Here is a 12001-nt window from a genome sequence, read left to right on the forward strand (position 1 = left end):
TTATGCAATGGCCCGAGGTAAACTGAACTCCTCGTTTCGCCTGACACTGCACTAAACTGATCTGGAAGTGAAGGTCAAGTGTACTTGTACTCATCTAGTTTCAGGTTGTTATTGTACCCAGGAATTTACTGCATGTAATTCCATATTCATAATGGCTCAGGACTCAGGTGCACGCTGCACTGTATTAGATTAGCAGGCACCACTAAACACTATATAGAAGGAGGCATTACACACTGAGTAGATGAGAGAAAAGTAGTAGATACCGTGACAAATGCAGTGACGATGAGCTTCTTTTATCTGCTCCAAGAGTTGGTCCAATGTCTCCTTTTGTTTGACCCGCGGGGTTCGGCCATCAACGTCCCTCCAACCTGCAGACAGAAACTACAATGTAATATACAGATGGTGGTGTGCACTTAAATACAAATATATGCTATTACTGTGAGCTAAACAATGTTAAAGTGTTGTACTGTATGATTACACAGTAGAGACAGCAGTGGAATATTTCAGTATTTGGTTTATTTGAAACAAGTGAACCAGGATTAAGAAAGGATTGAGTAATAACTTTTGTCAAATAAAAATAAGCTGGACAGGTTTGTGTTTCAGTTTAGTGGAAAACGTCGTGCAGTCAGAAGTAGGTCCAGGAGCTACAGTGATGATGTCCTCTGGAGATATATTTGTCTAATGCTTTATTGTAAACATGCCGATGAGACTAATAGACTGACTCAGTCCAAGTATTTGGAGGGAGATGGTCTGTATCTTTGTCCCAAACATTCAGGGCTGGTCCTGGACTGGTCTAATAGTGGAGAGTGTGTGTGCAGAAGAAAGCCTTCATACACATTTGCACTTTCAGACAAATACTGATATTCTGTGTGTCACTGTGATGAGGACATTAGTTTAACGCAGCAGAAAACACCTCCTGAGCCTGACAGCATCCATGCCCCCCCATCCCATCAGCCGACTCCCCGGGCCCTCACCCCTGGAGTGTGCGCGCCTCACAAACACGGTGAGCTCTATTCCCGGAAAGGTGCCTGTCCCAGCAGGACAAGTGGGCCCTTTAATGGGCGTCCATGGCCCGGCATAAGGCCCCCACTGTTGGGGCCGCGCTGCGCGCTACAGCACAGACATGCAAATATTTCCAGTGGTAGGCCCAAATGGAAAACACAAACATGCAACATCAAAATTAGCTCTGAGAGAGGTGGGGGAGGGGGACCATCACAAAAAGTCAAAAAAGAGGGAAAGCCCAGTCTTAAAAGAAATCTCACAGTTAGCTGAAAAACATGGTGCTGATGAGGACAAATATGCTCATGTGTTCTCCAGATGTGCCATGAGAGTGTAAGTACATCCGCTGCTATCAGAAGACCACTAATACTACTACTCTATTACACTACTACAACTACCATTACACAACTAATATTACACTGCTGCTACTACTACAAATACCAACACTGCTTTTCAATGTCCATTGAGGTGCCATAGTTGAGCTTTATATTGGCTAACTCTAACCTTGTTTGTGTACCATCTTTATTGCCAGAATGATTTGCAAATAGACCTGACAATTAGCATAAAATTGGTTCAGACTTTAACTGTATTTAAAACACTTGTGACTGGCCAGGAGCCAGGCGCATAAAGTGCTGACTATAATTAGTGCTGAATTGCTATATTCACACACTAATCACATAGTTTCAAATGTAGTGTTTACACTTGACACTCACACTTATGAACTGCCCTGAACTCCCTGGGCTTCTGTCCTATACATGTGTGTTTGTGTGTGTGTGTGCTCAATGTGATCAGTGTGGAGATAGATTAATCGACAGAAAAAAGAAGGGCCAGCGCTGCAGCAGTGAGTCAACACCTCAGCTGTTGTGGCGAATGACTTCACGGTTAACTTCTTGGCTGAACCCGGGCAGCCTCTGGTGCCAGCCAAGCCCAAACATCACCCCGGGCTACAGTTACATGGACTGACGTCTGCAGTGGGGGTCCCAAAGCCCACGTAGAGCTCTGGCCAAGGAGAGTCCAGCTGTCACCCCTGGGATGATGTCAAGGCAACCTCCAATGACGTGGGACTCGCACAATCAAATGGATGTGAAAGGAATGATGCAATGTTCTGTTTTATGTGTGGGAAACCTGCAAGGGCTTTTGTGTTCATACAGCGAACACATCCTAATCCTGCTGTATAATCATGTGAGATCATCCACTACCAGGGATTCCCATCTCAACAACTGCACTGACACAGTGGAGACTTACTGGAAGGAGCAGCACAAGCTGGAGTGGACACAAGCGGGGGACCCCAGCCTTTCATGTTGTATGCACACACTTGAACGTAGTAATATGTGCCCTGAAAGAACAGAAGAGGATATCACTTACACACAACAAATGCATCTTGGGCCTGATGTAAAACAGTTATAAGGCTGTCCCTATGGCCAGAGCAGACAGCTCTTCTTTCTCAGCCAGATCAATCAAAGTAGCTCCCGACACTTTCTGACCTTGCCTTGACCCCTGTCATTTGACAGGAGTGGGTCTCACAGGGGGAAGGGGTTTCACACAACTACAAACAACCAGCAGATCCTCCATTTGTCTATATGCCCACTACAGAAAATGCCACACATAAATCAGGTGACCGACTGCCATGCTGCTCTTTATATCAGTTTGGGGACGCTACTCATAAATGACCAGGAGCTCCCTGTGTAAATAAACGCTTTCAGTTGTTTCTAAAAGCCCATGTGTCTCTGACCCCATGGCGCTGGGGCCACCTATATGACAGATGTAATAACCAAGAGCTGCTGGGTAGATGGCTAGAAATGTCTCCGACAAATGCTTCCCTCTTGTGTGTAAATAATAGTCATAGTTCTCTGCTGGACAACATTCTCTTTGTGTGGCTTTGTCACTAAAGTATCTTAGAGCGAGCAACCTTTGATCTGGAGCTTCTGAAGGACACTGTGGGAACTGAACAGTATACTGACATGAACATTAACCAAACGGATGTAGTTTCTCTTATTGTTAAAGCTCAAAGCATCAGTGCAGTATAGTAGTATTGTGGTATTCATCATATGAAAGTGGAACCTACACAAGTGAGTCCTGTGATGTTGCAGTGGAGCTGAGTGGTGTCATCCACCACCATCTCTCCCAGCAGTGGGCTGCACGAGGGCGAGTTACTCCAGCTCACTGCAGCATACATGGAACAATAGTTATCTTCTCATTATTAAAGAATAAACACATGCATTATTTTGTATCTAATCATATAAATGTGACACCTCTGTACTTGGTGACCACGGCAGAGTTGACACAGACAGGCTCCTGGAAGTCCACCCTGAGACTGGTGCTGCTGCTGACCGACAGGCGTACCACACTCGGGGCATCTGGTGGATCTGCAGTCAACACCAAAATGCTAGAAAGACTCAAAGAACATCATATTGGAGCAAGGCACATTACCACTAATGACTTACATGGTGCTACCTCGTAGAATCTTAGAAATGCAAAAGCAGTACCATCCAGCACAAGCTTTGATATCTCTGCAGCGGCAGTAACAACAGTCTTGCTTTTGAGCCAGTGTCTAATTTCCATTCTCACAAGTTGCCCATTAAATGACATGACTGTGTGGAATTATAAAGTGGGCACAGTTCTTTTAGCATTAAAGCACAGAATGGTTTGGGAGTGTGCGTGCGTCTGTGTTAAGGAGGCGGCTGTCTAGCACGCTGCTCACAGTGTCATGGAATGCCTATTAAAAATTAAAGCAGTAGTACGAGTGTTCATGGTTTGAATGCTCTCAGTCAAATGCTTGGCAACTCAGCGTGGAAGCCATTAAGAGAGTGCCTAGACATGACGCCCAGCAGCCATTTAGAACGGGAGCGAAAATAAAAAGACGTGTTGCATTGATCCGAGCGGCCTGTGTGAAAAACGCATGTGAAAACTCCTTTGTGACCAGAATCAAAGTGAGGGGGACAGACTTACTGGCATGCTCAAAGCCGCTCTGCATTCGCCGGAAAAGCCTGAGCCTCCACTCCCAGGCCTTGAGCTGCCTTTCGCGGTCAGATAAGTCGCGCTCGCTGGGGCCCTCACTCCTCACCTGGGCCTGGAGCTCAGACACCCGCTGCTCAGCCTCCTGTACCAGGGTGGCTAAGTGGACCGCACGCCCTTCAAGACTTACAACTGCAAAAAAAGAAATATTGAGAGCATATGATAGCGTTTCGTGTTTTTCTAATTATTACTTGGTTTGGTTTGATAGTATCTGTGGTGAATATTAATCACAGTCAAGTGGCAGTTTGTGGTAAAAAGTAAAGTTGTGGAAAAGTACAAAAACACCGGACGTACGGGTAAGTCCTGAAATAGAATGCCTCTAAAATCCAAAATGCAGAAGCAATTTGATTTAAATTTATTGAACAAAATAAAGATGTTGGCGTTTATGTTTTATGAATGTTATAATAACAGTTGTGCAATTTGTACAGGGTTGGCTGTTGTTAGCATTATGCTGGAGATGTCATATCTTCTACCTGTATTCAGGCAATATTTTACTATAATCATAAAAGTAAGTTGTTTTGATTGAAATTAGTACCCTATCCTGTCTTATACACTTTAAGGAGATTTTGAGAATATGCACAAATTACTTTACAAAGTGATTAACCCAAAAAAAGTGTGTTTTCAGGGCTGATTTCTGGGTGCGTTGGACTGCATCTAACTAAAGCCTGGATTGGTGCTAAAAATATTAGACACTCAAGACTCATGGTAGCTGGAGAAAGATCAATGGAAAAAGAAAACAAATGAGTATAGCTGTACAAAGTAGTGTTGATAATGTGGTGATTGGACAGTGCACACAGCCAGGGTGACACTCCACAGAAGCAGCAGCGAATGGCTTTTCCAGGTTCTCCTTTAATGTCTTTGTTTGCCAGAGGCTGCAGTGTATTTCTCAATAAAGTCAGTTTAACTAAGCAGGCACTCTTTAAGGATGACATCAGCCCCAAATTGACACTGAAAATGGGCAATGAAAGTGAGAAGGGCGAGAGGGAGCAGCGCTGTGTAAATGTGCATATAAACCAGGACAAAATGATGGAAATAAAAATAGGCAATTGTTTAAAATGCTGCTAGCGAGTCACGTTATTAGACCCTTATAGACAGGGTTTAGATCTGGTGAAATTTTGGAAAGCCAAATTGGTGTGAAAAGTTTGAGAAGCACTACACACAATGGCATATACATTTGGTTAGTGTCTAGATTACGTTGCACATATGAAAAGTGATTGTATTTGATGTTTCTGGATGTGTAGATTCCCACATTCCTACACTAGTTTAGGGGGAAATGTCAATCAAACACATTTCACAGTTATAAATAACCGACTAAAATGTTAGCAGAATTAAAGAGTCCATATTAAACAGTTTTATGATCTATGTTATAATGTTGTCCATATCACAGTTGTGTTTTGTTTCATTTACACATATTTAACACATAAACTCTGCATATTTAAGCAGAGTTTTTTTTCTCACACAGAAAACACTTTATGATGTCATGTGGTAATACTGAAAGTTAAAACTGCGTACACCTTCACTAGAATCATTTGGATAATTTCAGACCTGGAAGCTCTATTAAGAAATTAAAAGGTAGCTGTTGGACTTGAATACTACCGCTTCTTGACATCACAAGGTAGAACAGAGCATTTTGATCTTTGGAGATATAGACAGACTAATAATAAAGGATTACTAAAATGTGTGAATGAAACAAAACACAACACCAGGTCTGTTTTTAAGAGTGTAACAACATTCTAACATGGCTTAAAGCTCACAAGAGTCAATTTTGTGTAATATAGAACCTTTAAGTTTATCTCCACATACCAAAAGGCATTCTTAGTAATCCACATAATTCACTTTTGCGCACTGTACATGTCACGGGCCACTAGCGGTTGCTAACGGTGCCATAACAAATAAGTGTATGGTTGAAATGCTGCTGCGGAGCGTTGCGCCACATACCAGCACATAGCAGGTAATGTAAAGCTGTAGTCCAGGTCATGGCGGACAGTAGCACACTGTAGTTCTTCTTTGGTGGCTGGTCACTCAGGCACTGTTTGGAGCTGGTGTGTGTCTGTGTTTAGTCTGACTCATCTGTGTTTGTTCATTGTAGATTCCACTGTTGACACCAAGTTTAAAGCTCCGTGTCAAAATGTCCATCTGGGTGTTGTTTCTCTCTCTCCCTGTCTCCCAGTCCCCCTTTGAATTCAACCATCCTCCCATGTTCTCTACCTTGAAAGACTCAGATTTGAAGTTGAGGGACTGCTAATGGACAATCTGATTTTTCATTTAGTACTGGGAAGAGGTGAGGATTTTCCAGAAGTCAGTTGTGTCATTATAACTAAGGCAGCATTAACACTTGTCATGGATTGCTGTTTAATGGGAGTTTGTTCATTTAAAAAACAATAAAATAACTAAATGTATCCACTAAATAGGCACTGGAAGAAATGATGAGAACTAACATTTGATTAAAATTGTCCAAACTTGTGGCATGACCGCAGTTACTGCAGCAAATGATGTTTAATCTAAATCAAATTTTGGACAAAAAAAAAAAAAAAAGAAAGAAAAAAACTAAAAAACAACTGTCTTGTGTTTCCTAATCTGCTCAGATGCTGTTAAGTTTGTTCAGTAAACATGTGTAAAAAATAGAAAGAAAATGTTTTTTCCAGTTTGAATGTTTCACATTAATGAGCTGTTCTTAGACTTAGACAAACATTATTGATCCACAAGGGAAATTATTTGGACCCAGTAGCTTACACATCACAATATATTATAATAACAAAGAGCAAAAAGAACTGACCTCACATCACTAGTTTGGTTGAGGTTTGATTCAAGTCCAGATGTTGGCTTGATTTAGTCTTTAGTCCAGATTTAGTTCCGGGTTTAGCCTCCATTCAGTCCAAAATTTGATGAAGCTTGTGTGCAAGTGTGAACATAGCACAATTGTTGTGTCTCAGCCAGTTTATAGAATAAAATAAACAGTGTGGTGAAATAAAACATACTTATGCCTATCTAAAAGTGAAATATGAAACTTTTTGATGTTGTATTTGTTGAATCCAGTATCCACGGGTGAGCTATCATCAGAGCCTATGAAATAAGACAGACTCTAGTGACTCTGACATGTATAGCTCACATCTTTTGTCTCCAAAAGATTTACAAGTGCATCCATAAATCTCTTCTGTTGTCTTGGTCTGCCCCGGTCGCCTTGGAAACCACATACTGCACAGCCAAGCTCGGCAGTATCAATAAGCATCAATTCTTTTAAAAGCTGGAGGCGAGGAGCGCAGCATGTCTGAAGTCAATCCCTGCCTGCTGGAGTTAGATTAGTGCATGCGTGTAAATATATGTTTTCTGGCCTGTTTTTTAAATGCTTACTTACTCTCTTATGAGTTATTTGGGGGCACAATCAAAGTAAACAGCACTTAGCATTCAAGTGTTTTCCATTTAATGATACCTTTATAAGAAGCCTGGCTGGCTCTTGGAAAGTCCTGGTGTGTGAGAGAGTGAGTACAAACACAAAGGAGTCTGACTGGCGTGTTCTAATCATTAGCAGAAGAGGAAAAGCGAGGCGTCGCACAGATCACAGACAGTGAAAAGTGCTTACCAAGATGACTAATATTACATCACAACTACCGCCCTTTCATCAGCATTAATATCATGGCAATAAACTCAATGTGCATGTTTGTGAGTGGTGGGAAGAAGAAAGCTCGTCTGCATTATGTGAAATTATTTGGCTTTGGCTTTTTACAATGCCATAATTATATTGTTTTTTATAGGGTCATCAGTCATTATAGTCATAGTATGTAGGTCTGATAGTTCATGGCTAGACTATTAATTATCCTGGTTACATTCACTTGTAGGTTTGCCAAACTTTGGTAAACAGAAATAACAATTACTAGCGCAAATATGATTGTAAACAAAAAAGCAAGCTGAAGCTGTTTCTCTTATTTATGCAGAGACTTTCTGGCGACCCAAGCAGAGGTCTTCCAGAAATACTTCAGAGCCAATACAATGAGCTAAGACTACATTTTAATGCATTGATCATGTTTGTCGTGCTGCATGAAAACAAAACAAAAACAAACTTAACAATTTACTGTATGGAGTAATACATATAAAATGATTTCATTGGGAAACAGATTTTTTATGAGATGTGGGGCACTGAGGGCATTTCAAAGCTATGAGTCAAATATTTGTGTTTACAACCTAGTTACAGCCCAGAAATATAGAGTGGTCTACAAGTGACATTTGCAGACATCACATACAATTTGGAGACTGGAGACTTGAATTACAGAGATTTAAAACTATCTACAATACTGTGTAATATGTAATAAGTGTAATATGCTGTGATTAATGCTTTAATGTGCATATGGCTGATTAGACTATTCATTTCATTAAAACATAGTTCACATGTTATATTTAAGATTTTACAGCAAATATCGTTTTTTTCTTGGTGAAGCTTATAACTTTATTTCCTGGTTGGATACGGGCAGCAGATGTGATGTGACATATGCACAGTTAATTCCATAACTGTTACCTACCAACCACACAGTAAACTGTTCCTGCATTTTGGATGGAATATTCGATGGTATAGGCAGAGGGTTTCGTTTTTTTAAACTCAACAGCTTCTTTTTAATAATTTGGAGATTTTTTAGGCAGACCTGCATTTATGTGTCATGCTACCGTCCTCAGAAGTGTCACATGATGTTGCTGTGACAAGTCTGGTCATCTGATTTAAACAAGTTTTCCACCATCTTTCTACTCAGAAGGCTGCAAAGTAGAGCCAAAACATGCCAAAGTACGACACAAAAATACTGGTCTGACTGGTGCAGACCTGCAAATGTGCAGACCTAATGAACCTAATTAGACTTCCTGTAGTTTTGTACTTTTCTTTTAATTTTTTTCCCCACAAACTGCCACTTAGCTGATGTAAAATTATGAATAATGATACCACAGGAACCATCCCTCCACAGTTATAAAACATAGTAGGTGTCAAATTATAGTAGGTGAGCTTCCTGAATGCATTTTTCTCCTTTTTTGACATTTGATGTGTAAAACTCACAGTGAGGACTCTCTTTGGCCCCAGCCCGCAGCAGCAGTTTGGCCATGGGCACATTGTTAGTCATGATGGCGATGTCCAGAGGCAGCAGGCCCTCGCTGTTGGGTGTGTTTAGGTCCAGCTCCTCCAGACTGTACTGGGACAGAAGCAGCTGAACCAGGTCCAGCTCCTGGTGCTCCACCGCCTCAAACAGGGCTTCATTACTCTGGAACTAAGACATGAACAAACACACATTTGTGTCATTACAAACTCCTAAAAGTGTGCTCCTTCAAAAATATTTTCAGTGTAGTTTTTGTCGATGTAAAAAAAAAAAACGCATCTGAAATAGTAATCATAAAGACTAAAATTATGATTAAAATTATACTTGAACAGTTGAATAATAAAAACTAAACATAAATGATGGAACAAGTGGAGACTAGATCCAAATTCCACTTTTCAGTCCCAGAACCCCAAACCAGACCATAAACAGACTCAACGTCCAAAGAACACGTCTTGTCCCATGAAGCAATTCAATACAATTTATCATAGTTAAAATAGAAAATATATTTTCTGGTTAACAAAAAAATATTATGGATTCAGTTACTAAATACCACCATGACATTTTTGTCAAAAAAAACAAAACAAAACAAAAAATGTAAATATTGTATTCAAAAGGCTAAGACTAAAAAAAAGATCTGGAACACTGCTCCAAAATTCTATATTTTTCCTCCGACTATTTTTGGACTATGATGTCGGCAGCGTATTATTTTTTCCCTCTGTCTTAGTGTGACTTACGATGGTGGTTTTGCGCAGCCGCTCCTTGTCCCCGCCCCGTCCTGACACCACACTGTCTTCCAGAGAAGGGGGGTTGGTGCCCACGCGGAACTTTCCGGAGAGGTTACGGTAGAGGCGGCGGGCAGCGCTCGGCGAGGACAGGCTGGAGGACTTACGGGTCGAGATGGGCTGGTGCGCCTGGTCTGTCCTCATGGGCTGTGTCATCTTGGCAGAGTCAGCCCTGGAGAGAAAGCACCAAAGAAATGCTTTTTACAAACTCATCCCCCAATCCATGCTTGAAATTTCATTGTCTGAGCACCGTTTACTTTCATAGGACTAAGATTTATTGTCATTGATAGTTGATGTTCCTTGTTTAATTCTTTTAGTATTTTGACTGGCTCTAAAATAAGACTCTATATTTGTGTGTGACTCTGTTCTCCTTGTATTGGTTCTGCCCAGTTTTCTTGATTACTCTGTCAACGCAACTAATCTGGCACTTAGTATGTATGTGTTGGTACTGCAAATCCAAATTGCAATCACCGAATCAGCCAGATTTATTCAATGGACTCTTTGCTTCTGCCTACTTCTTTTAGACACTATCTTCTTGTATTTTTTTGTAAATAGCAGATCATTTTATATAACTTGAAACTCAAGTGTTTAAATCAAAATAAATTAATGAATGGAAAAAGCTAGTGTAGCACAAATTTAACTAAATATTGTTTACAGTAAAAAGTCTACAGTCCTCACATTATATGAAACTGTCCACACTGTATGAAAACTAGCTCCTTTAGGATTTACAAAGAGCTGGTGGCATCCAAAGCACTGAATGTGAACATGGTTTTAAGCACCACGGCATCAGAGTCTCACATGATTTACATTGCACTAAATTTCAGCCCGGCATTCCTCTTGTTGAAACATATCTGTGTAATGCTTTGTGTTACCATGACAGTAATGCGGTGCCTCTTTGGCTCTTTCGGACTGTTACCCTTTAAAACAGAGAAATACCATAATGTGACCCCTTGCCACTGGGCACATTTGTGAGATGCCCAACAGAGGACGACAGCTAACAGGAGCTAACCGTAGTAGCCCTGTTCATGAATTAGCTGCAGTTAGTATTACAATCCTATATATACCGCAAAGCTTTACAAAATCATCAGTCGGTGTGAGAAGAGGATGCTAACATCTGACCTATGGCATGGTGATACATTACACTGGGCTGCCAGATGGACTACATAATGGGATTGGCAGCTCGTAGTAGTGTGAGTCATTGTGTGGTGGTTATGCCAGTCTGTTCTCCCACCAACATGGCCAATGGATGTTCTGGTCCCACCATCAAACCCAACAGATCCCTGCTTTGGCTCATGTGTATGGTGACTCTGCATCTCCATTCTCTCATGAGAACAAGTGCACACCAAAGTCATGTCTGTCCACCTGCCACTGTTTCCACCAAAGACTGCATACAAAATAGTCACTCATGTCGTGCTTACGGTGGGCAGCTACTCTGCACTCTGAAAAGGCTTTCTAAATGTGGGCCACTCTGATAAATTGCCATAACAAATGCAGGGAATGTAAATGTTGTTGTAAAATGAAATGGTTTGTACAGCGGTAGAGAAAGGTAAATATAAGTCTACTTAAGTTGGCACACTGCACGGTGCCAAGAAGCTGCCAACAGGCCAAGATTTGTCAAGGTGAGAACATCTGTAGGAAAAATGTTATTTATACTCTGCTGCAGTGTGGACGCACACACAGCTCCGGCCCCACACGCACCGTTACGACAGCTGACAACGGCAATCCACATTGTCCACTTAAAAGTGGGCCCATGTCCCCCGCAACAAGGCCTTTTCACATGGCCATACACCTAAAATACCCCAGATCCCTGTCCCTTCCCGCTCGCTCCTGTCCATCTCTACTCCATCCCGTAATAGAGGCCTTATTTTAGACATTCTCGTGTTCCCAGCCGGGCCGAACCTATTCCAGTGTTCCAGATAAAGCGCGGCAGGTATTTGGAATCATTTTTCCATGGGCCTGGCCCGGAAGATAAAACAAGAGATATATTTGTAATGTGTGTGCTGAGATCCCATTTCAAAGAGAAGGCCATCGGAATCCAGCACAGGCTTATTGTTATTTGTCAGAGATGGAACAGAGGAGTTTTTTCTGTCCAGTGTGTGGTGCCCCATCACTCTCTGACCACACGGGGATGTG

At 41.5% G+C, this 12001-nt stretch overlaps 1 protein-coding gene across 1 annotated transcript in view; it reads right to left on the minus strand.

Moving 5' to 3' along the window:
• The window catches only part of LOC110159742 (ankyrin repeat and fibronectin type-III domain-containing protein 1), a 47011-nt gene that overhangs the window by 8665 nt on the left and 26345 nt on the right, over positions 1–12001 (minus strand). The window contains exons 5-11 of the mRNA XM_020924352.2: positions 9821–10040; positions 9050–9257; positions 3949–4146; positions 3252–3365; positions 3065–3162; positions 2245–2335; positions 264–368 (exon numbers count right to left, since the gene is read on the minus strand). Of these exons, the coding sequence (XP_020780011.2) occupies positions 264–368; positions 2245–2335; positions 3065–3162; positions 3252–3365; positions 3949–4146; positions 9050–9257; positions 9821–10024 (1018 nt within the window). The 5' untranslated portion in view covers positions 10025–10040. The remainder of the gene's footprint in view (positions 1–263; positions 369–2244; positions 2336–3064; positions 3163–3251; positions 3366–3948; positions 4147–9049; positions 9258–9820; positions 10041–12001) is intronic.

The sequence above is a fragment of the Boleophthalmus pectinirostris genome, unplaced genomic scaffold (assembly GCF_026225935.1).
Source record: "Boleophthalmus pectinirostris isolate CB_2022bp ecotype Guang Dong unplaced genomic scaffold, ASM2622593v1 HiC_scaffold_14, whole genome shotgun sequence".
Taxonomy (NCBI): domain Eukaryota; kingdom Metazoa; phylum Chordata; class Actinopteri; order Gobiiformes; family Gobiidae; genus Boleophthalmus; species Boleophthalmus pectinirostris.